The sequence below is a fragment of the Simochromis diagramma genome, unplaced genomic scaffold (assembly GCF_900408965.1).
Source record: "Simochromis diagramma unplaced genomic scaffold, fSimDia1.1 OVJJ01000334.1, whole genome shotgun sequence".
Lineage (NCBI taxonomy): Eukaryota > Metazoa > Chordata > Actinopteri > Cichliformes > Cichlidae > Simochromis > Simochromis diagramma.
Genome location: NW_024386764.1, coordinates 6954844 through 6980538, shown reverse-complemented (window position 1 = coordinate 6980538; position 25695 = coordinate 6954844). Strand labels below are relative to the sequence as shown.

At 38.7% G+C, this 25695-nt stretch overlaps 1 protein-coding gene across 4 annotated transcripts in view; it reads right to left on the bottom strand.

The window, feature by feature from the left end:
* The window catches only part of LOC120734869 (E3 ubiquitin-protein ligase rnf213-alpha-like), a 67037-nt gene that overhangs the window by 23759 nt on the left and 17583 nt on the right, over positions 1 to 25695 (bottom strand). For all 4 annotated transcript variants that reach the window (XM_040033939.1, XM_040033958.1, XM_040033950.1 and 1 more), the window contains 22 exons: positions 25419 to 25605; positions 24936 to 25109; positions 22236 to 22388; positions 20200 to 20810; positions 19654 to 19813; positions 19356 to 19573; positions 13123 to 13260; positions 12624 to 12776; positions 11296 to 12532; positions 10551 to 10735; positions 10242 to 10397; positions 6538 to 10098; positions 5813 to 5943; positions 4239 to 4334; positions 4017 to 4138; positions 3625 to 3738; positions 3478 to 3527; positions 2804 to 2954; positions 1750 to 1885; positions 1327 to 1512; positions 287 to 411; positions 21 to 181 (listed from right to left, as the gene is read on the bottom strand). In XM_040033939.1, the coding sequence (XP_039889873.1) occupies positions 21 to 181; positions 287 to 411; positions 1327 to 1512; positions 1750 to 1885; positions 2804 to 2954; positions 3478 to 3527; positions 3625 to 3738; positions 4017 to 4138; positions 4239 to 4334; positions 5813 to 5943; positions 6538 to 10098; positions 10242 to 10397; positions 10551 to 10735; positions 11296 to 12532; positions 12624 to 12776; positions 13123 to 13260; positions 19356 to 19573; positions 19654 to 19813; positions 20200 to 20810; positions 22236 to 22388; positions 24936 to 25109; positions 25419 to 25605 (8205 nt within the window). The remainder of the gene's footprint in view (positions 1 to 20; positions 182 to 286; positions 412 to 1326; positions 1513 to 1749; positions 1886 to 2803; positions 2955 to 3477; positions 3528 to 3624; positions 3739 to 4016; positions 4139 to 4238; positions 4335 to 5812; positions 5944 to 6537; positions 10099 to 10241; positions 10398 to 10550; positions 10736 to 11295; positions 12533 to 12623; positions 12777 to 13122; positions 13261 to 19355; positions 19574 to 19653; positions 19814 to 20199; positions 20811 to 22235; positions 22389 to 24935; positions 25110 to 25418; positions 25606 to 25695) is intronic.

Below are 25695 nucleotides of genomic sequence, written 5' to 3'. Positions count from 1 at the left end.
TTTTCCTTCTTTCATCTCACCTCTAATTTTTCATCTGATGCCACTTTCATGGTCATGGAAACAAAATCCTGCAGGTACTTTTTGAAAAATTCTTTTTTCAATTTTTCATTCACATTTTTTGCCATGTAAGTGCCAAGTGGAGTTTTCAAGAACAAATCATGGAAATCCCCAAACGAATGCTCTGTAAGAAAAATTTAAAAAGGTAAGAGTTCCATTAATATATTAGGATTCAATTTAAAAAAAGGTTTAAACTAACAATTAAAGCACAACTTCAAGGCATATTTACTTTGATGTTTTGATTGTCTTGCTTGCATCATGAGCCCATCTAGGAAGTCTTTGATCCACCAACTGAATGGCATGCGGCAGCACATGGTGTGGCCACCTGTGATGTGGCTTTGTACCATTAATACTCTGTAAAAGTAAGAGGGCCAAGATTAATTTTTTTTTTTACAAATGCTATTTTTAAATAGATAATGTGCCAGAAAATTAACCACTTTGACAAGAGTAATTTTACCACTGATCATTTAAAAAGACTGTCCCTTACAAAACCCCAAAGTCACACAATTTGCACTGAATACACTGACCAGCTACTTAATTAGTTACAATTGTTCAGCTGCTCATTAACTTTCTAATCAGCCAAAGACAGTAACTCAGTGCATTTAGACAAAACAACCTGATCATCAATTGGTATTTTAAAACATAATCATTGCTAGGGTTGCATCTCTGAACACAAACACATCAAATCTTAAAGCAGGTGGGCTTCTAAAGCTGCAGAAGACAACACTGGATACAATTCCTGTTAGCTAAGAACAAGAAAGTGAGGCTACCATTTGTATGAACTTGCCAAAGCTGGAGAGTGTCAAATTCTTCTATTGCACCCTTATGGATCCATCCTACTTTGTATCAATAGTTCCAGCTGCTGCTGGTGTAATGGTGTGGGAGATATCCTTTGGCCAAACCATGGGCCCCTTAGTACCAACTACATGTAATTTAAAGACCATAGCCTACGTATTACAGGTGACAATGTTCATTCCTTTGTGATGACAGTGTACCCATCTGATGGCTGCTTCGCACTATGTCACAAAGATCAAATCATCACAAACTGGTTTCTTGAGCATGAGAAAGAATTCTCTGCACTCAAATGGCCTCCACAGTTACCAAATTTCAATCCAATAGATGTGGGAGATTGACATCAGAGATGTGCAACCAACAAATTTTCATCAACTGTGTGATGCTATCATATCAATATGCACAAGAATTAGGCAGTTCTGAAGGCAAAGGGGTCCAATCTGATATGAGCAAATACCATAACCAAAAGATACCTACTTGTTTTCCACCCTCACATACGGCACACTGAGCATCTCTTTGTTCCCAAAAATTTCAAGCCAGAGATTCCTGATATCTTCTTCATCATCCAAGAGAAGGTCCATATTGCAATCTCGGTCAATGATTGAGACCAAGTAGGCCAGAAGTGGAGTGACAACCGCTTGGATTTTCCTCCACAGTGTGTGTCTGAAAGAAATATTCATGCAACTTTCATAAAATCAGCCTGACATCTGCTGATATCAACCCAGGGTTACAGGTGAGACAAGTAACTGTTGTGTCTTGTTTGGAGTTGTGTATTTTACATTTGACATAAAATGTATTTCAATAAATGATGAATGAGTGATTTAATGAAATACACCCCCCCCCCCCCGGCAAAAAAAAAAAAAAAAGGTATGGCATGAGGCAAATGTTACAGAAACTTACAGAAATGTCCCTCCTTCTTGAAGAGAAATGACATTAGATGCCTCATTCAGGACCCAGCTTTTTGGATTGGGGATGTTGACCTCATAATCCTTTAACAGTGAGTGAAGACGCTTCCTCACAATTTCTGCAAACACTCCTTGAAAACAAAATGAATTTATGTCATCACATTTTTTCATCAAAATGCATTTTGGCTGCAGTTTCATTGTAGCTGTCCATAACACTGACCCTACTGCGAGGTAAATATGAATCTGTGAGTTTTGTTTGAAACTTGTGTCTTAAGTTGCCATGTAAAACGGGCTGACTGTTAGCTGCGATTAGCCGCTAACTTAGCCTAGTATGTTTGCTTAGCTCATGTCCTGCTCTGTACTCATGTATTTAGCAAATGTTAATATTGCTGACAGAGTATGTAACAGTATGCAAATCGGCATTTAGCAGGGTTATTTAATTCAGTAGGAGGACACAGAGGTCTTTGCTGGCAGGCCAGAGAGGTCCCTTCTGTTTTTCTTATGTGTTAACATGAGAATATGTGAATACAGCAACTGTGAGTGCTGCTGCTGTGCCTTGCTGGTGGCCTTGACCCAGTTTCCCCGACTAGCCCCTTGAACTGCCTGGAGCCATGAGTACTGTTGTTTGCATGTGCTTTTATTTTAGTGCTTGGCAACAAGTGAAGCGGCCATGTTGTTTTAGGTCCCAACGCACCCGAGCCACGACTCAGGCCTGCAACAAGGTGTTTGCTAACACAGAAAGATTGTTGCAGTTAAGGTGTGTGTGTCGGTGAGAGTGTGTGTGGGCCCACCATATTATTTAATTATTTGGTTACAGTTGATATTAGATACCTTACCTTTTGTGTTATTGGAGCTAATCATTATTAAAGTGGAGTTGAATTTATAATTGACCTGCTTGTCTGTGGTTCATTTCCACATAGTCTATTTTATTGCACATGTCATGTCACAAGCATCAAAAAGGGAGTATCAGTAGTAAGTAACAAGAGGAACCCAGGACCCCTCTCAATAGAATGTGGGACGGGTGTTACATTTACATCATTATTTTCTACCTTGAGTATAATTTCCATCCAGAAGAGTAAGCAGATTTTCAACCCTCTTGGTGCTAAATTCTCCACTGTCCACTTCATCTCTCAGCATGCTCACTGCACTCTGCACACAACTTCTCACCAGATCTGTAGTATCAAATACATCTTCCAAAACCTGAAAAAAATCATTACAAAATAATTGTGAATTATTATTAATAAGAAAATGAATAGTAATGATTAACACACACAACATTTAAACCACTGCTTACTGCTATCACAGCATTCTCAGAAGAGTAACTGTCAAGTGGGTGGGATATATTAGTCAACCAGTGAGACTGTCTTACATAACTCAGAATCAAAGATTTTCTGACAGATGCAGCTGTTTGAATTCAAAAAAACATTTAAAAAAAAATTCAATTTTTTTTCCATATTGATATCATTGTAATATTTTAAATATCATCACTGGATATTGGATTGGATTTGATTTTATCTATTTCAGCACTGACAAATATGTTTAGTAGTTACACTGAATAAGCCTGGTACCACTGATTAAAAGTATTGAAAAAAGAAGACAATAAATGTAAAAGAGGGAAAGTGGTAATAAATATTAAACCTTCTCAGAGATGAATAAACTGTCCTTTGGTCGTGTGGAAATACCGATATTCTATCAAGGTTTAAATGTGGTAAATAACACTTACAGTGGATTCAGCTATTTGTGGTACACCGGTGTAATCTTCTGTCTCCATGGCTTGGAAAAAAGAATTATTATTATTATTATTATTATTATTATTATTAGTAGTAGTAGTATACAAAATATTCCACAGGAAAAAAAATTGGTGATTTACCCTCAGGTGGATCTTCAAAAAGATCACTGATGCGTTGGTTTTTCAAAGAAAGAACATCTGAAACAAACTCTTTTGATCTTCTGAGATCATCGATGTGAACAGATCTCCAAGGACCTGAAAAGGTATGAATAAGAAAGACACAGTTAACTGTTGTCCTCTGTGAACACTCAATTTTTTGATGTTGACGTTTAATGTGTTACATAACACATTAAACATGAAACATGTTTATTAAAATATATATTAACATTAAAACATCACAAATTCGCTGACATGAAATAAAACCTTTGTTTGTCTGTGTGTGTGTGTGTGTGTGTGTCTGTGTCTGTGTGTGTGTGTGTGTGTTTGTGTGTGTGTGTGTGTGTGTGTGTGTGTCTGTGTGTGGCAGGACTAACCGCCTTGAAAACCAACATAGGTCGTCCCACCCTCCATTCGAGGTAGCTTGATGACAAAGTACACAAACGTCTTCATGTCATCAGTAGTGTCATACTTGTTTATTTCATTGAAGCATGAATATCTTTGAAATTCAAACAAGAAAGTAAAAGAGAAAATTAGAAATTTTGCATTAATGTTAGCAAATTAAATAAAAGTCATTATGGGATGATCTTCCTGCTCACTTGGCTGAAGAAAGAATATTCCTTCTGTGGGAGCCTTCATCATACTCCGCTTGGATAATAAGCACTTTGTCTGCAAGTGTTGAGCCCAGAAATTCCCTAGTATTGGGACATATATTAAAACATATATTTGAATAAACACAACAATAACTAAGTGGTATGTGGATCCATGCATCTACTCACTATAATAGACACTAGGGGTGCAACAATACTCGTATCGATATTGAACCGTTTGATACAGTGCTTTCGGTTTGCTACACATATGTATCGAACAATACAAATTTTTTAATTTATTTGATCAACTTTTCTTCTGACGATGCTGTCTGTGTTGAGAGCTCAGTGGATCTGCGTTCGACTACTCCGCCTAGGCTGCACTGTCGAGCGCAGATCCACTGAGCGCAGCGCAAGCTAGCAAGACAGAAGCTAAGCTCGTTGCAACATGGCAAATTGAACCTCCCCCACCCTCATTCAGATGTGGCCTTTGGAACTATTTTGGTCTTCATGTGAAGTATGACCCTGAAGTTAAGCGCGTCACGGACAAAAGTAAAACAGTATGTCGGATGCGCCACGCAATGCTCAATTACATTCAATTCAATTCAATTCAATTCAATTTTATTTATATAGCGCCAAATCACAACAAAAGTCGCCTCAAGGCGCTTCATAGATACAGAGAAAAACCCAACAATCATATGACCCCCCTATGAGCAAGCACTTTGGCGACAGTGGGAAGGAAAAACTCCCTTTTAACAGGAAGAAACCTCCGGCAGAACCAGGCTCAGGGAGGGGCGGCCATCTGCTGTGACCGGTTGGATGGGAACTACTGCGTTAGCACAGTTAGCTCGTTGACGCCATCCAGCCCCACGCACGGGGCGATCCGCGGTAGCTCGTTAACGGAGATTTGCCGTGTTGTGGCTTTAACGTCATTTCAACGAGATTAACGCTGACAGCACTAGTGGGAACACAACGAATATGACTGCACATTTACTCCAACATCATCCTAGTGCAAAGACAAGTGGAAGCCGACAAAAACAACAAGCACGCATGCTACAAACTTTACCCGAGTCATTTAGACAGCCGTTAGCACATGATTCTCCTTATGGGGACCTGATATGTTTAACATGTTGCTGAGAATATAGCCCAGAAGAAGCGTATAGTATAGCTTTTATTTTTTGAAAAAGCCATTTCTCTTTAATAAACTCTCTTTTCCAAAGATGAGCATTTCTCGATCAGATAGATTTATTATTTTATCCCTTTGTTGTTTCAGCAACATTAAATTTAAAAACTGTACGTTTGAGTTAAAATATATATTTCTAATTTTAATAAATGACAAATTAAAAAAGCATGAACATTTTCTTGTATCGAGAAAATATCAAACCGTGACACCAAAGTATCGAACCGAACCTTGAATGTTATGTATCGTTGCACCCCTAATAGACACCATTAATTTTAATTGATTATAATAAGAAAGATCACAAGATATAAAAGCACAAGGGTGTAAAAAAAAAAAAGACAGGTGATCAGTTTAATTAAAATGAACACCAGCAGATGATTTATTTATTTATATTATGAATGCATACCTGATTTTCTTGAGGAAAGAGTACTCAGTATCAAACTGCTGGAGTGATAGCAGCTGTACAGCATCCAGCTTTATCTGGTTCTGCAGCTGTTGAGTGTCTGTTGCAGTGAGCAGCCTGGAAAAGGTTGTAACCTTGAGAATAGAAAAGAACCAAGAATGACAAAATGACAAAAAAAGACAACCCACATTTTGTGTATTTTCATGTCTCCTTCATGTGTCATTATATGTAATTAATAAAGCATTCCACAAACTATTTGGTATTGTTTATACACAGTATCAGGTTTTCCTCACATTTAGTTAGCCACGTGAAATTCTAACTGTCTTTTAACAAAACCAAATAAGAATTATACTGAAGCCTTAAAAAAATCTTAACTAGTGCTTCTACTTTCCATGATAATATGAAAGAATGAAAAAGCAAACTTGAAAAACCCTTAGCAGAAATAGTGTGAGAAATTAAGAGTATATTAAGTAAAAACTAGTTGTAATATGAAGAACATATTTTTCTTTAAAAACTTACTCTCAGTGCAAATAAAGAGTCCTGACATCAACCTGACATCAACACCCAACATATGCCCATAATGACACTTAATATTCCTTCTTTTGAACTAAAAATTATAGCAGTTTCAACGGGCCTAGAATTCAAGACAAATTATCAATACTTGGTTTAAACAAGTTACAAAGTTATTCGGCTGCTGTGTAATATTTGAAAGCAAACAAAAAAATTACCTCAGTGAATAAGAAGTGTGACTGTTCAGGCTGCTGGGTGTGATACACAATGTAGTCTCCCAGTGAACTGTGCATTGCTTCTTTAACAAACTCTTGCATTAAATGCTCTTGTTCCTCATCAGGCAGTTTGGATTTTTCCAAACGAACCACTGAGTCCAGAGTGGCACAGTTGAGCAGAATGTCTTTGGCTTTGTTCAGAGTGACCTGAGCATCAGTCTCAGTACTCTCACGCTCTGTTACTTGCATGACCACAGAGGAACAAGTGTCTGAGTGGTAGCCGATGAACACATCACTTGGATCATACTCCTTTTCTGAGGAGTAACTACTTAAGGAGACAAAATCATTAACCCATTCCTCCAGTTGTCTGGCAATGATCTTCTGTTCCTCTGTGAGGACAGTGTTGATGTCAAGGTAGTGTTTCTCCAACCTGTTAATGAGTGGTATTGGAAACTGCTCATAAACCACTTCCTTCTCTTCAATGACGATGAGCCTGAAGTTTTGGTGAACTCTGCATTTCACACGATGTGTTCCTAAACCAAGATCAACATAATTTTGACCTCCGAGGGTCACATAGTACTGATTTAGAGCATCGTACAGACTTTCATACAGATTTTGAAGGTTGAGAAGCACAACTGTCTGTCCTGTCTCCATGCACACTTTGACACGGTTTATGTTCCTGCAAATCTGTGTGTATTCCTGATCCTTTGGGAAACTTGACCCAAAGATTATCTCTGGGCGAATTTGATGAGAGCAGAATATCTTTTGGAGAATCTGAAGAGCAGCAAAGTTTTTTGTGAGTACTAAAAGGTAACGACTTTCCTCCATTTTGGAAGCTGGACAGATGCTTTGCTCAACCATATCAATAGTTGTGATATTAGTATTGGAAAAGTCAGTTCCGACTTCTCTGCTGAATGTGTCAATTACATCAACATCATCTTTTCCGCTAAAGTTTCGCAGGACTGCTCCGGTGATCTGATCTGCAGTAGGACGCTTATTAGACGTTTTGGTAATTGAAAATAACATTTTTATCAGACTGTAGAAATCTCGCAGACCAAAAAATCCTTCGCCTTTCTTGCATATTGTCATATATGCTTTTGCAAATGGCTCAAAGAGACGATTAATCTTTTCAAGAACATGTTGATCAGAGGAGCAGATTCCTGTGGCACTTTTGATGAGCTCTTGTTTATTTAAATCTCCACGGGACACAAAAATTCCACGATTCATCTTGGCAGGATCCAGTGCCCAATTGGAAATTCCAATGAACCCAACCCTTTTATGAGGTTTTGGCTCATCATCAACACAACCCTCTTCCAGTAATGGGTGCAGTGCTTTCAGTGGCATTTTCGGGGAATCCTCAGCCAATCCAATCTCATCAAGAACAACTACTGAAATATATTCATCCAGGTTTTTGCTTTCTTGAAAGCGGGCACATTGCTTGAATGTATTGATGATTCCTTCAGGAGTTGAATGAGGGCTACACTGGAAAGACACCAGATGTATTTGCTTGAGCTTTTTGTAGAGGTCAGAATGTGATGTAGGACCCTGCATTGCGTCCGCAACTAGAGTTTTAGATAGTGATTTGGAGCTTCCTGGTTTTCCAACAATAAAAAGGGGAATTCTCAGCTCAATGCAGACCACCATCATGAAAAAGTTTTCTTTCAAAGCCTCATTTCTGGCTATTGTCTCAGCCATGGGTACACCATTGAGCAGGAGGTCCTGCATGAGTTGAATTTCCTGCATTATTCTCTGTGGTTTATACTCAGGAAGAATTTGGCTGATAGTTTTCAGATATTTGTTTTTGCTCTCCAAACAGGACTGATAGCACACTCCAGTAGCCATCAAGAGTGACCAGATTACTCTGTCACTAGCAGGTAGTTTTTTTTGTCTGTGTGATTGCTGCTGTAAAAAGGCTTTTAGAGCTTCAGCAAACATTGGGTGATTGTTGTAAAACCACAGAAATACTTGCATGCAACGTTCAACATCTCTCAGACTGACGAAGCTGCATTCATCTTTCCTCTCCCTCATGAACTTTTGCGATGACGATAACACTTTAATTATTGTTGGGATATTGCTCACGTCAATCGCGGTGGCCTTCACCTGTCTTTGTACTATTTGTTCAATGTACATTTGCTCTGTTGTGTCATTGAGCTGTCCAAAATCCCAAACAAGAGGTATCATGCTGGGTGGTAACACATGAACACGATACACAAGCTGGCGGAGAGGGATGGAGCCAAGTCTGTCTTCAGTCTCCTCAGCCCGAACCCGGTAGCCCAGTCCTGATGCTTCCAGCCGCTCGATCATCTGGTCTGTATGTTTTCTGTAAGGGTTGCAGGCTGCAATTATCTGTAAGCCTGTATTAGAGCAAAACTCTTGTCCCTGCACTGAATTATCACAAAGGATCTCCTTGATGCTACTGATGGCTTCTGTGGTGTTTGCCTCATCAAAGAAAAGAACTGAGTCAAGATCATGATTCTCTTTATTGGTCCTTGCAAGAGTTTCAGCTTCCTTCACTTTCTCATAAATCATTTCTGATGTAGTTCCCCCATGAACTTTGACCAGTTTCATGTTTTCTGCTGGTGCTCCACATCTTCTTAGTTCACACATAAATTTTATCAGCCTTGTTTTACCGCATCCTGTCTCCCCCATTATGATGACAGGAATGCCACACCTGAATCTCATATGAATTGCCATCATTTTGAGGATATTGTCGGTGGTCAGTTCATATGTTACATCGGGATCTGTTGGCCACTTGACGCCAAGAACACTGCACAGATGCTCAATCTTGTCAGCTCTAGGAAGCTGATCAAAGTCTGCATTGAAAGGAACTCTCTGATGTTCTAAGCCATTGTACAGCTGTTGCGTCATGATGTTCTTCTTTATCACTTCTTCTGTCAAAGGATTTACTGCATCAACCCCTTTCTGGCCATTGGGCCTAAGGTGAAATCCAATGAATGTCATGGACATGTGGTCATCATTAAAAAAGATGTATGGATGTGGCTCTGATTCCCACCTTTTTCTAATGAGGAATGGGGCTAAATCTTTTTCTTTTAGTCCACTGATGTCAATGTGTTGCTTCCCTGGGCTCTGGTCAGTGATGCATAGTGATGGTGTTGCAAAGTCTTTGGACATCAAGATCATGAACTCAACCACAAAGTTTTTGAACCCACAAAGAGTGTCTCCAACCAACTCAAATTTGCAGAAAACTGAATTCTCACAGTCTTTCAACTGAAGATTAAGAAACCAGACAAAGTTACGCAGCTCTGCCCATGATGGATCGATTATACCACAATTGATTAAGAGTATCTGAAGACACTTTGCATGAGTCCCTTCAATGCCTCGGTAAGTAAAGTTGTCAAGACTGTCATTGTTGTGAAAACGTGTGAGGTACTGGTATGGTCTTTGATAAGCTTCACTCCTGAAACATTCATCATCCATGAGGGGGTCATCACAGTCCATGTCTGGATTTTGCTCTTTCTGCATTTCCAAAGTCATAACCTCTTTTGGTGGACGGCAAAACACCTTTGGGAAAACATCCAAGAATGCAAAGTTTTCCTTTCGTCCCTAAAAGTATATAAATATATAATTATGTTTAGAACATTCAGGTCTATTCTCAATCTTAATATCATCTTCCCCTACAAGCTGCAAATCGCAAGTTCAGCAATTATCTGTATATAAACTGTACAAGCAGTAAAATCTCCACTCACTGATCTGGTGGCACATCTGTTCTGATCATTTGTGGTTTCTAGTAATTCAATGATATATAAGTGGTTCTGGCTGCAGTGCCACATCTGTCCATCTGAATCCATCAGGTACCGCAAAAAGAATAGCTTGAATATCAGCTCATTCAGGCCTTTTTGCACCTATAAACAACATATGAGAAAAAAAAATTGGTATTACTAGATAAAGCAATTTATGACTAGCTAAGGGATTCTCAAAGAATCAAAATTTAGATTTAAATTGAATAATTTCATAAATAATAGCACTTTTACTATGGCTACTTAAAAATTACTTACCGAAGATGTGACATCAAAGTGAAACACCTTAATATCATTTTGTTGTGGTGTGTCATACAAAAACTGAAGAATCTTGTTATCATCAACCTCATGTTCAGTTAGTCTGATGCACTTCTTAAATGGCATTCCTTGTGTGGCACATTTCTTTAGCTTTTCATACAGTCTTTGGACATACAGTGACTTGCCTAAAATGGTAGAATAACAATCTATTAACTGGTTGACAGAAATCATGTCAGTAATTGTATTTTTCACACAACGCAAGATACAATTCAGTACCCTGTTTTCTATATAAATACTGCAAACTTATAATATTTATTGTAAAACGTATTTCAAAGATATTTGCACTTGTTGTCAGTATTAAAGTAACTGCTAAGCATTACTGGACATTTTAAAGTAAAATAACTGAAATCTGAAAGTTGCTGTATGCTGTGTAAATAACTATGTACATTAAATTACAACAAACATGCTTTAAGATGGATTTTAAAGAAGTGTACCACTTTAACAAAATTACATGGGGTTCCCTAAAAAATATGTGATAAAGGAACTACATATTGTCTTTATCTATAGTAGATGATATTGCAAAATGCATGAATAAAACCTTATTAAAGTCTGGATTAAAGCTTTTAGAGCAAATTTATGCATAAACGTAAAAAGAGATGTATTTTTTAAGGTTTTATTGATGTCCTATCTTAACAATTATTTTACATAATGGATTGATGGAGAGAAAGTCACATTTAAAACTCACCAACTCCTGCACGACTGGAAGCAACAATACCCAGAGAATGGCCACCTTTGAACATGGCGTTCTTGTAATCTGAGGTAACGATGTAATGAAGGGACAAGTACTGCTGGATCTTTTCCAGTGGCTCTTGTGGCACAAAGTCTGTTTTGTACTGACTGAAGGCAGTAGGGATATAAGTGTGCTCTCTATCAGAGCTGCAAAAGATCACTAGCCTGTAATCCTTTTTATGGGAATGCAGTTTCTGAAAACACTTTTCCATTGCACAGCTAACATCATAGGAAAGCTGGTCTGCCCACAGCATTGTGTAAATCTTCTGGCCAGTGTCACCTGATGTGAGGCATCTTCTCAGGAAAAGCTCTACTTGTTCATAAGATGTTGAAGGGGTACACAAAAGCACTTCATCATAAGTTGGCAATGGCTCAAAGTCACTGGTCATGTACAAGCAGATACTTGAAGTCAGGATCTCATCATGTTGGCAGATTATGAGATTAGGTTGTTTTGACTTTAGGCCTTTTGGAAACTCCCTTCTGAGTGAATGGTCTTTCGTCTCTGAGAGTACCGGTTCATCTTCCAACTCATTCTGATTTCGGTTTTCTGTCATCAACTGCAAGAGACGTCCTAAACTCCTAATGTCTAGTAAGTCATGGAAAAATATTTCCTTGTTTTTCATGTAGCCATTCCACAACTCCTCCAACTCTTTCAATCCAAGAGCCTTGTCTGCTTCATCTGCTGAGTCACTGTCATGTGCAAAATGACTAACACTGGGTGACGATGGCTCACTGTGTTCATTATCCCTTTTGCCATATTGGTTATAAAACCTTCTCCAAATACTCCGGACATCTGATGTTGTGCAGTTTGCTTTGATAAAAGAAAGCATCATCAGTGCTTTGTCTTCGAGTTCTGCATTCATGTTTGTTGGAATCAGAACACTGCACAAGTAGAATATTTGTTCTGCTGTGAAGTAGTTTAAGTAGTAGTGGTTAAATCTCTGTGTGTCCATGAAGTTTTGCCAGTCATCAAGAAACATCTCCATCTTCTTGGATAGAGCTGTAAGCTGTTCAACTAAACTTCCATTTACTTGGAAGCCACACAGGGTCTTGCAAAACCTAATTTCCATAATGATACATGGGTCACTCTGAGTTTTACAAAAAATCTTAGCTTCCCAACACCTGAAAAGTGGGTTCCCTGCAGTGTGAAGGTCTACAAATGCTTTGGCAAATCTTTGGATGTTTTCAAACACCTGAATATGAAGAAGAAATTAGATTACAGGTGACATAAAAATATAAGCTATTGTTAAAACATCAATGTAGCAAATGATAACAAAATCATACCTCAGTGAAGCGCTCCACTTCACTCTGATTTTGTTGCTTTTTTCCAGACATAAGCATAAGTTTATTTTGCAGTTCTTTCAAGTCCTCATAGGTATATGTCATGTTTGCATGTCCATCCTCAATTTGCAAGGTCAGTGAATTCTCTAAAGCAATCTATAAAGGGAAGAATCAAAAATGATTACTGTAGAAGTGTGTTTGTCCTTCGACCGAGAAACTATGATCCCATGCACATACGCACATTAGTACAGTGAAAGGTTAACAGGCAAATCAGCTTAAAGGGGAACTTATCTAAAAAATTTATTGTTCAAATATGTTTGTTTCTTAGAATTTATATACATAATACTCAAATAAAATTACAAAGAAATTCACATAAAAGGTGACACTACCTACTACAAGAAAAAGTTTTAAAATGTTTTATTGTAAAACTAATTTTTATTGTAAAACTATTTTTTATTTATTTTGAAATTATACAACACTGACATGTAATTCATTTGTGTACCTTTTTCTGGTTTTGTGCCTTGATAAAATATATTCCCCTTTCATTGATGGATGTAGCAAGAGACAGAGATGAAAATTCAACAGATCCATGGCTTTCTCTAACAGTTGTTAACCAGTCCAGGTGGCGTGAAGTATCCCGCTGAAATGAGACATCAAACAAAACAATTTATGTATTTCTAGGTGGACTAAATGTTTTTATAAATGTCCAATAAAATAATTGAAGATGAGTTAACTGGAAATATGTGTTCCAGACTACGGACATGGTAAATCAAAAGAGATAACCCGAGCAAATACGGGTCTTTCACAAGGTGACATATCACAGACTGTAGTTTTTCTTTTTATGTACTTGGTTTGTGGCAGTGGTAAGTAATTATTTTGCTGTATACTGACTTCCAAATAAATCCTTTTATTGAGAAGGCTTCCTTCCCAAAATAATTCCTTAATAGACACAACTTTAAATTTGTGTAATCTACATTATTTGGATTTGCTATTTGACTGCTCCCACTCCTGATGAAGGTGAGGATGAGTAGTATTGTAGCCACTTTGGCATTCAGAATCAGTTAGGTAATAAGAGTGTTATTGTGCCACATTAAATTATATTTGGCAAACCTGGAGCGTAGTCCAAAATGTGGTTGTTTTTCTGTGTAATATTTTAAGTTCCTTCTTGTGCGCTACCACGTTATGGGAAATTCACAGAGAAACTTGTGGATTCTTCAACTGACCGCTGCGGCACACCTGCACCAGGGCAAACCTCCGCCTACGCCAGCGGTCCCCAACCTTTTTTGCGCCACGGACCGGTTTATGCCTGACAATATTTTCATGGACCGGCCTTTAAGGTGTCGCGGATAAATACAACAAAATAAGACTAGTACCGGTACCGAAAAAAATAAAATTTATTCATAACACACGTGAAAAGACCCAGGAAAACCGAGTAAACGATAAAAACGATAACAAAATAACGCTGAAAACCGATAAAAACCCTGAAAACTATAAATTTCACACCTGAGCCTCAACTCTCGCGGCCCGGTACCAAACGACTCACGGACCGGTACCGGTCCGAGGCCCGGGGGTTGGGGACCGCTGGCCTACGCCACTCCTGCTTTACAGGTGAAAATAGAGCAAAAGGACCGCTACAAATGGGTCCCATATTTTATGAAACTTCTTGTCCTTACTATGTAACTTGCATGTTAAGAAATCTAGTGACACATACTCCAGTACAGTCCGGTGCCACTGAGTCTTAGATGGGGTCGTGTTCGTGATCCAGTTCAAAAGGACACATTTCCTTGCACAGAAAGTTAACAGCCCATAGAACTGCTTTCCAAACTTCCCCCTGATTTGGTCATTCGCCACTCCGAGTCCACTCATACAGAATGGATTGCATTCAGTGTCAGTGGTGAAGATCTTATCCAGTTCATGCTTTATGACAAACCAAAATTGTTGTATTTTCTGGCAGGACCATAGACAGTGCGTGAGGTTGCCCACCTCTATTTTACTTTTAGGGCACAGCGGAGAAAGGTCTGAATTGTATTTATGGTGTTGAGAAGGTGATATGTGAGCTATGTGTAGAATTTTAATTTGGCTTGCCTTTACTTTATTACAGATGCTCGTCACTAATCTCAATATGCAATTCCTTTTCCCAAGTCCTCTTCAAATAAGTTTTGTCCATGACCCCAAACTCTGTTAACAGGCCATAAATTTTTTTTATAAAAGTTATGAGGTTTGGCTGAAATAAGGTTTTGGCTTTTCACAGTTAGAGAGGGTTTGATTATTACACATTGTTGTAGCCCTTTGGATGTGGTCCCTCACTTGTAAATATCTAAAGAAGTCATGCCTATGAATGTTGTATTTACATAAGCTTCGACCTGGCCATTAAGTCAGAAAAAGGAGAAAAAAAACATTCGTTGCCCAGTTCCGAAAGCCAGGGTCAGTGGTCCCAGGCAGAAAGAGAGGATAGTCGGATAAGGGAGTGAAAAGAGATGTTAAGTGAGACTTTCCTTCTAGCTTTTGAACCATTTGCCAAGCTCTAACAGTAGATAGTGCTACAGAACATCCTTAAGGTCTTAGGTTTTCCCACAAAAAGCAAATTTTTCAAAGGGAAGTTGGACAAAGAGCTCTCAATATCCAACCAGACAGGAGCAGGCTGTTGTACCCAATCGGCAGCTATATGCATATGGGTGCTCAGCTGATACTTAGCTGATACTAAATCAAGGCCAACTTTGAGGATGGAAGACATAACGTGGATATTTTAAGACAAAGTTTCCTCCCTGCCCAAACAAAGGAGCTAAACCAGCCATTTAGAGTTTGAATAGTTTTTGCGTAGGATGAGGGTTGGAACCATCTGTATTGGGTAAAGTAGCCTGTGTAGAATGTTTATTTTCGGAAGAGCGATATGACCGAGCCAGGATAGAGGTAAGGACGTCCATCTCTCCAAATCTAAATTGAACTGCTCAAATAGGGGCGTAAAATTACTTTTATTTATCTGGTTGACAGCAGGCGTGACCCTAATTCCCAGATACGTAAAGCCCTGTCAGGACCAAGTGAAGGGAAATGCATAAGGGGCCCGTGGTCTTTAAATAAAATGGCCTGTATTTATATAGCGCTTTACTAGTCCCTAAGGACCCCAAAGTGCTTTACATATCCAGTCATCCACCCATTCACGCACACATTCACACACTGGTGAGGGCAAGCTACATTGTAGCCACAGCCACCCTGGGGCGCACTGACAGAGGCGAGGCTGCCGAACACTGGCGCCACCGGGCCCTCTGACCACCACCAGTCTTTGTCTCAGACTGTCCAATAGCATCATCTCTGATTTATTGAAATTAATTTTATAGCCTGAGATCTTGCTAAATTTATTAACAGTTTCAACCACAGAGGGGATTGATGTTTCCGGCCGAGTCAACACAACAAGTACATCATCAGCATACAAAGTAATCTTATGTTGTCTTTGTCCTATGGATACACCATGTATGTCTGCCTGAGTATGTCTACTTGAGCTCGTACTGCATCTGCCTCTATGGTCAAGGCAAGGAGCAAAGGGGAGAGGGGACAGTCTTGTCTAGTTCCCTTCAGTATCTGGAAGTTGGAGGACCGCACCCCAGTTTGTGAGAACTGCAGAGCAGGGATTGTTATAAAGTAACTTAATCCAGTTTATAACATTTCCACTGAAACCAGTGTGTAAAGAACAGGTGAGACCATTCAACACTGACAAATGCCTTCTGGGCATCAAGGAAGATCACCAAACCAAGCAGAGACTTTTGTTGGAACAACTGGATCGTATTCAACAACATACGCATGTTATTATATGAGTTGCGCCCTTTAATGAAACCCCTTTGGTCCTTTTTAATTAGCAAGGGGAGTAAAAGTTCTAGACGTTTTTCTAATATCTTGGAGAGGATTTTCAGATCCACATTCAACAAAGAGATTGGCCTGTAGGAGGCACAATCTTCAGATAGCTTACCTTTTTTAAGTATAAGGGATATATTGGCTTCCCTTAAAGAATTGGGCAAGAGACCCTTTTTAAAGAAGTCATTGTACATGTTCAACAACGGGCCAGCTAAAATTTCTCAGGATTCTCTATAAAACTCAGCACATAAAACGTCTGGTCCCGCTACTTTACTCACAAGCATTTTAAAAAGGAATAATCTTTTTTTAAGATTGAGGAGAGAATTCCGTGTTTTCCACAGTCCACTTTGCAATCTGTAAATTCAGTGGACTCTTTCAAAAAGCAGCTAAAAATGTATCCTTTTAAATTGACAGTCAGGCTATAGTTTTTCACTTTTTTGGTGTCATTTTATTCCTGGTCTAATGTTTTTTTGCATTGTTGGTTTTATTTACAGAGAGATGCCTTTTGATCTTTTGAAAGTCACTCTATAAATAAATAAATGTACTTACTAAGTTCATTTATTTCACATCTAAAAAATTTACAAAGCAATAAATCATGGATATTGCATCAACTTTGTAAAGATCTACCATATTTGATCAACAAATCTTTTAATATTACAAATCTGTAATATTAAGCCCATATAGAAAAGTCTAAGGAGCTCGGAAAGAAAAGTGTCTGGACTTCTTTAAGTTGCTTGAAGACGTTTCACATCTTATCTGAGAAGCTTCTTCAGTTCTAAGGTCACTTGGCGAAGAGCCTGAGATTTGAGCCCTATGGGAGTATCCCCCCAAGAGGGACAATGGACCCCCGTTTGATCCTCTACCTAATCACACGAGCCAAGATGTGAAAATGGGTGTGAGTCACAATCAGCCAAGGTTTTGGGTGAACCCACCGTGCAACGTAGCCCCACCCTATCATGAGATTTCTGTACGTCACAAGGCCAAGGATGTGAGTGGGCGTTAAGGTGTCTGGGAAGGGATCTCAAAACTGTATCATAGATAGCAGACAGTTGGTGTCGTAAACCACTGCCTCTGTTCAAAGATGGTTGTTCACAGTGGACATAGATGGCTTCTATCAGTGCTCTTCCAAACCATCTGAACCAGTTTCTGTCTGTGAGCTGGTCTGAAGTACACTGATATGTCCTGCTTGGAGAAGACTCTCCTGAGTTTTTCTGATAAACCGGCTACATAGAGGATGACAACATTGTTGCGTTTGTCTTTCTGATCTTCCCTAGTTGGTGTCTGATCTTCTTTTCTATGCTGACTTGATGAGAGCCCAATTAGGATAATCACATGTTTTAAGAGCTTCCTTTATGTGGGTGTTCCTTCCTTTTCCCTTCAGGGATTAGAGGGAACATTTTCTGCCCGGTGTTGTAGGGTCCTGATTACTCCAAGTTTGTGTTCCAGAGGGTAGTGGGAGTCAAAGAGGAGGTGCTGGTCCGATGGAAACCTCAACTTCAACGTTGAGGTTTCCATTCCCTTCAATGCGCACAGCACAGTCCAGGAATGGCAAACAGTTATCCTTTGTGTCTTCCCTGGTGAGCTTTATGTTTTTATCTACAGCATTGATGTGAGCATTAAAGGATTCTACTTCTTGGGTTTCGATTTTGACCTAGGTGTCATTGGACCAGCACCTCCTCTTTGACTCCCACCACCTTCTGGAACACAAACTTGGAGTAATCAGGACCTTACAACACCGGGCATAAAATGTTCCCTCTAAGCCCTCCAACACACACATGGCAGGGATAGCTCAGTAGTTCTGGCCCATAATCGGAATGTCGGGGGTTCAAATCCACTGAACAGCTACCCTGAGGTACCCTGAGCAAGGTACCGTCCCTACACACTGCTCTCCGGGCGCCTGATTTGCAGCTGCCCACTGCTTTACTGAGTGAATGGGTTAAATGCAGAGAGAATAATTTCCCCAAGGGGATCAATAAAGTATACATTATCTTTATTATTAGTAAAGGAAGCCCTTAAAACATGTGATCTTTGCTGACTCATCAAGTCAGCAAAGATGCACAGAAAAGAAGGTCAGACACCATCTAGGGAAGATCAGAAAGACAAACGCAACAATGTTGTCATCCCCTATGTAGCTGGTTTATCAGAAAAACTCAGGGGAGTCTTTTCCAAGCATGACATCCCAGTGTACTTCAGACCCAGCCACAAATTCAGAAAAAAAAACCCAGGTTCATCCCAAAGACAAAACTCCTAAACACAAACTTAATAATGTAGTGTATGCTGTACAGTGTAATGAGGAATGCTCAGACCTCTACATTGGAGTGACCAAACAACCACGTCATAAACGCATGGCACAACATTGAAGAGCCACCTCCACAGGACAAGACTTGGCTTTCTGTCTACATCTAAAGGACAAAGGTCACTCTTTCAAGGATAGGGGTCTATGTCCCTCTTGAAGGACACTCCCCTAGGAGCTAAATCTGGGACTCTCCACCAATTGACCTTAGAACTGAAGAAGCGTCTTGGATTAGCAGTGACATGTCTTCAAGCAACTTAAAGAAGTCCAGACGCTTTTCTTTCCAAGTTCCTTAGACCACGATGACCTGGATGACTGAGAACCTTCACAGCCCATATAGCAAAATTCATCCACAGTAGTCAGACCATTCCTTAACTAAATCCAACCTCAGACTACTGATTATATTGTTAATATAGATTAGTATCAGTAATATCTATATTAAGAAATATCTTTTAAATACCCTATGATATTTAAAGGAAGCAAGGTTTTTAATTTTTTAACAGCTTCAGTGATAAATCGGGACATATTCTTAATGTTAGCACTTCTATCCATTTATAGCAGTGATGTTAGTTATATTTCATAAAGGAAGGTCTTACCAGCTTCTTGGGTATATCTTTGTCATTATCAAGTGCCTTCCACAATTTTGCAAGTGACTCATTGAATTTCTGAAAATCAGAATCCTGCTTCAGGTCATACAGCATGGACGAGAAACCAAGGACAGCATCATGAAAGCAGGCCACTCGATCGACATCCATGTCATTTTCTCCAGCAGAGATTGATGCCAGGTCAACAAAAACTTTCAGCTCATTGATATCTGCAGTTACAAGTATTCTTTAGTTGTTATGAAATTCTATATGTAATTGTTAATGATAAAAAAAATAGAATATTTTATACCTTTAAGTTCTTTTTTAATCCACTGGATAAAATCTTTACTCTGGAGGAATTTTTGAAGACATTCCTTGCGACTGTCTGTAATGCCTTTAAGAATATTTTTTGCATTTATGAAAGCATCATCAATGCAGTTCAGGTTGTTTTTCTTGAAGCTGGAGTCATTCTGAAAAATATACAATGATATTAAATCCCACAAAAATGTATTTTATAGAAGAGTATTTATACCCCCAAATAAATGTTTTATGATGGTTGTTTAGATCACACACATTTCATGTCTGTCATTCTTTTAGAATATTTTACATCTGAGAACAAGATCAAAATGATTTTTAACAGTGTCTGTTGTTCAACATGATCACTAATGGATGATAATTTATCTTAATAACTCAATTATATAATATATATCAAGAATATATTTTCTTCAGCTGAACATGACTGGATTCATCCATCAAAGGAGTCAAAAGTAAGTCAAATGTGAATATTTTGCAGGTAAGGGCTAGAGTTTCTTTCAATTACCTTGTTTTTAATAATATTAAGTAATTTTAAACATACCATTTGCAGCAACCTCTCCAGTACACTGAAGTCCCCTTCTGGACATAGCATGCTTTTGATGTCCTCAATGATTTTGGAAGATTCAACTGCTAGATGAACATCCTGGTATTGCTGAATTTGGTTAACCCTTTCTTTGATCCATGTTCTGTTATCAGATGTGTCTACTCTGCACATGATATCTAAGTCCTTTTTCAAGTCTTCACACTTTCCTTTATAGCCTTCAAAGATGTTGTCAATTTCTTCCAATAGAAGTTCTCCACTCTTTAGATTATCATAAAGCTTTTTGTAATTGTTGTAGCAGCTCTGAAATATTTTGTTGTAGACCTGGTCAAGGGTATAGATTTCTTCATTTCTATCAGTGTTATCTGTATCCGATTGGTCTCTTGATAGCTCCTCCACTTGGTTTTTCCAGCATGTTCTGAAGATCATGCTGTCTTTGATGGCATTCAGTTCTGAAGCCATTTGGCAGGTTGTATCACACAGATTGAAATAAGTGACATTTACAGCTGTAGGAGAGATCAGTCCATCGAGAGTGCGGACCTTCATAAATTCATTCAGTTTCATTGTATCTGTGTTCTGATCAAGCTTTTTGTCCAATCCATTGAAATCAACTGTGGATTAGATGTGGAAAAGATGTAAGCATAAAAATTACTGTGAAAATATAACACCAAAAATTATTTTCCCAGTCCTTTCCTAGTTTAATTATTTCTAGACCCAAAGAGTTCATTATTCACTCTTTCAATATGAAGTAGCAACAGCCTTTTAAGATCAATAGAATTCCTCCTGAATTCGGTCCTTCCAGAGGCTCCTATATGGATCTATTTATTTTTACAGTGTTAAAAAATGAATGTCCACACTTCTAATGAAAAACTACTAAGATATGTTCTGCTTACCCAAAACAATGAATTGGTTCTATAAACATTCAGGGTGAGGTCTTAGAAAAGAGTTTCAGGACACAGCAGAAGCTCTGGCACCACATTGACACCCTTGAACCATCCCAGGCCAAATGCATGCTCATTGTCACATACCCTCTCCCAGTAATATGAACAAGCAAAATAAAACATTCGATTGGAAACTGTCACTGCCGTATCCGACGCAATAAAATCATTCTTTTGTAAATCATGTTAGCATGTTTTATTTAAATGTTCTTCAAAACGTTTGGCTTTTGAAAAGCTAAATTCTATTCCAGGCATAAAAGAACCTGTGCCCACACCTTTCATTGCAAAACTGACATTATGCCTCCTTGGAAAATCCTGAGAATAACTTTATAACACGAAAAAATGCTTTATGTTCATGTAGACCATTGGTAAATTTGTCCCAGAGGTATTCTTTTTTAAAAAAAAAAAAAAAATCTCTATCATTGAGGAGATATCAGACCTTTTTTTTTTTCTGCAGTCTTATCTAGAACAGGGCCAAAAGCTCCATCACCACCTTAACAGCACCTGATGTGCAGGAGTACTCAGAGAAAACCCACAGAGTCATACAGAAAAGCTTCCACTGAACAGGGAGGTTTAAACTGTGAACATTTTACTCTGAGATGACAGTTGTAACAATTAAATAAAAAGAGTATAATGAAATAAAAATATAATAGTAAAAATTAAGTTCTGAAAATGCTGGGACCTTTTCACCAACTGCAAACCGTCGAAGCATCATGAAACAAAAGCTACAGCAAAGAAGACTGCTGAGCAGTTAGAATACTATGTAAGACAAAAATTTAATAACATTCCTCTCCCAATAGTCCAGCCGCTGGTCTTCTCAGTTCCCAGACATTTACAGACTGTTGTTAAAAGAAGACCAGATGGTGCACAATTTCCCAAATTTTTGAGATGTGTTGCTGCCATCAAATTAAAAATAAGCTAATATTGTTCCTAATATTGTACACTTTCTCAGTGTAAACATTTGATATGTTTTATATCTACTGTAAACAAAAAAAAGTTTTTGTTTTTTGATTTTATTTACATTTTACAGGACATCTGAACATTTTTGGAATTTAGTTTGCAAGCTTCTTTTTTTCTCAGTTTGCTAGCACCACCCACCTTTCACATGCTCTGGAACATCCTGGCACATTTGCAGAAGACTTTTGACCCGCTCCTTTTCAGTATTCACTGCCGCTGCTTCTTCTTCCCTCAGTCTTAGTAATGTTTTCATGTTTTGCTGATCTTTGCAGCGACCATCATCACATAGACCATCTGGAGAAGCATAAACACTTTGATGACCAGAAATATAGATAAATAAGGTAATGCTCCATAATACATAACACCCAGTGAAATTTTGTTATCATTTTACTTGTACATTTCCTGCCACACACACACACACACACACACACACACACACACACACACACACACACACACACACACACACACACACACACACACACACATCTCTTTGTATTTCTGGGTTGTGAATTAAACAGATTAGAAACCATTTATTCAGTAAATATGCAAATATCTTTGTTTACCTAGATTTTATCAAATAGACCATTCAAACTTCTGCTGATTTTATAGAACATTGGCTGTTATTAATTTGTTCGTGGTACTGGGAGCAATAACACGCTTTACATTTTATCTGAAACTGCAATGTAACTGTAGAGAGTTTATTCATGTAACATCATTTTTAAAATTGCAAATTGTATTACTAAATTCAAATGTCTAGATAACTTTCATTTCATACTTTGGGATGTGTTGTAGAAGGTGAAATAATAATAATATTAATAATAATAAAACAAATCAAACACAAAACAACAAAAACCCTTCAGAGGAAAAGAGTACAGGGAGTGCAGAATTATTAGGCAAATGAGTATTTTGTCCACATCAACGTCTTCATGCATGCTGTCTTACTCCAAGCTGTATAGGCTCGAAAGCCTACTACCAATTAAGCATATTAGGTGATGTGCATCTCTGTAATGAGAATGGGTGTGGTCTAATGACATCAACACCCTATATCAGGTGTGCATAATTATTAAGCAACGTCCTTTCCTTTGGCAAAATGGGTCAAAAGAAGGACTTGACAGGCTCAGAAAAGTCAAAAATAGTGAGATATCTTGCAGAGGGATGCAGCAGTCTCAAAATTGCAAAGCTTCTGAAGTGTGATCATCGAACAATCAAGCGTTTTATTCAAAATAGTCAACAGGGTCGCAAGAAGCGTGTGGAAAAACCAAGGCGCAAAATAACTGCCCATGAACTGAGAAAAGTCAAGCGTGCAGCTGCCAAGATGCCACTTATAATAATAATGGATTGGATTTATATAGCGCTTTTCAAGGCACCCAAAGCGCTTTACAATACCACTATTCATTCACTCTCACATTCATACACTGGTGGAGGCAAGCTACAGTTGTAGCCACAGCTGCCCTGGGGCAGACTGCCATATCGCGCCATCGGCCCCTCTGGCCAACACCAGTAGGCAAGTAGGGTAAAGTGTCTTGCCCAAGGACACAATGACCAGGCCAGAGAGCCCAGGGATCGAACCGGCGACCTTCCGGTTACAGATGCGATTCCCAACCCCCTGAGCCACGGTCGGCCACCAGTTTGGCCATATTTCAGAGCTGCAACATCACTGGAGTGCCCAAAAGCACAAGGTGTGCAATACTCAGAGACATGGCCAAGGTAAGAAAGGCTGAAAGACGACCACCACTGAACAAGACACACAAGCTGAAACGTCAAGACTGGGCCAAGAAATATCTCAAGACTGGTTTTTCTAAGGTTTTATGGACTGATGAAATGAGAGTGAGTCTTGATGGGCCAGATGGATGGGCCCGTGGCTGGATTGGTAAAGGGCAGAGAGCTCCAGTCCGACTCAGACGCCAGCAAGGTGGAGGTGGAGTACTGGTTTGGGCTGGTATCATCAAAGATGAGCTTGTGGGGCCTTTTCGGGTTGAGGATGGAGTCAAGCTCAACTCCCAGTCCTACTGCCAGTTTCTGGAAGACACCTTCTTCAAGCAGTGGTACAGGAAGAAGTCTGCATCCTTCAAGAAAAACATGATTTTCATGCAGGACAATGCTCCATCACACGCGTCCAAGTACTCCACAGCGTGGCTGGCAAGAAAGGGTATAAAAGAAGAAAAACTAATGACATGGCCTCCTTGTTCACCTGATCTGAACCCCATTGAGAACCTGTGGTCCATCATCAAATGTGAGATTTACAAGGAGGGAAAACAGTACACCTCTCTGAACAGTGTCTGGGAGGCTGTGGTTGCTGCTGCACGCAATGTTGATGGTGAACAGATCAAAACACTGACAGAATCCATGGATGGCAGGCTTTTGAGTGTCCTTGCAAAGAAAGGTGGCTATATTGGTCGCTGATTTGTTTTTGTTTGGTTTTTGAATGTCAGAAATGTATATTTGTGAATGTGGAGATGTTATATTGGTTTCACTGGTAAAAATAAATAATTGAAATGGGTATATATTTGTTTTTTGTTAAGTTGCCTAATAATTATGCACAGTAATAGTCACCTGCACACACAGATATCCCCCTAAAATAGCTAAAACTAAAAACAAACTAAAAACTACTTCCAAAAACATTCAGCTTTGATATTAATGAGTTTTTTGGGTTCATTGAGAACATGGTTGTTGTTCAATAATAAAATTATTCCTCAAAAATACAACTTGCCTAATAATTCTGCACTCCCTGTAGTGCACAGAAACAATCTGAAGTAATGGGAAGTAGACAAAAGAGTGGTGAAAAGAAAGAGGAATGCTAAGCAGAACTGGCAGAAGTAGATTGATATTCGTATTCACCTGTCTTCAGCAAATCAAGAAATTCATGTTTTCTCTGGAAAATGTGAAGTAGAGCTTTAAACTGAATGTCTCCGTTGAGGAACTTTTCTGATACAGATTTGAATGCTGAAGCCCCCAAAGCTATCATGGTTTGTGCTTCATCTGAAAATGATTCAACCAATCCCTCTCTAGCACCTGGAAAACGAGTACAAAAACCCAAACACATTTTACTGACTTTTTAGATAAAATAAAATGAAAGTCTGTTTATGGCTTTCTACATTTATTTTCTAAAATTTGTTAAATAGATGTACTACACAAATAACACATCCAGCCTTACAAACCCACAGCCTGGCATTTACGTTCACATATTTATGTAAAATATAATATAAACATGAAATGGGCACTACACAGAAATGTGCAATTAATATTATGCTAGAGAGTAACAATAATCTAGACATTAATAAAGAGTAGTAGTACATTTTTTTTTTCAATTTTAAAGTTTACCTGCCAACTGGAAGATAGTTTTGGCCATGGGCCAGTTCATAAGATACTCAAATATTGAGTCTTCGCCTTGAATGTACTCTCCATTGACTTTGGGCCATGACTCCACCACAACAACAGACATGAGCTTCAGAAACTTTGTGATATTATGTATTTCCAAAAGCTTCAACACCCCTTCACCAGATTTATCCTAAGCAGAAAAAAGGGAATAGGTTAATGTGTGTGTGTGTTAATATGAATTTATAACTTTTTCTATTAACCCCCCCCTCTCTCAATTTCC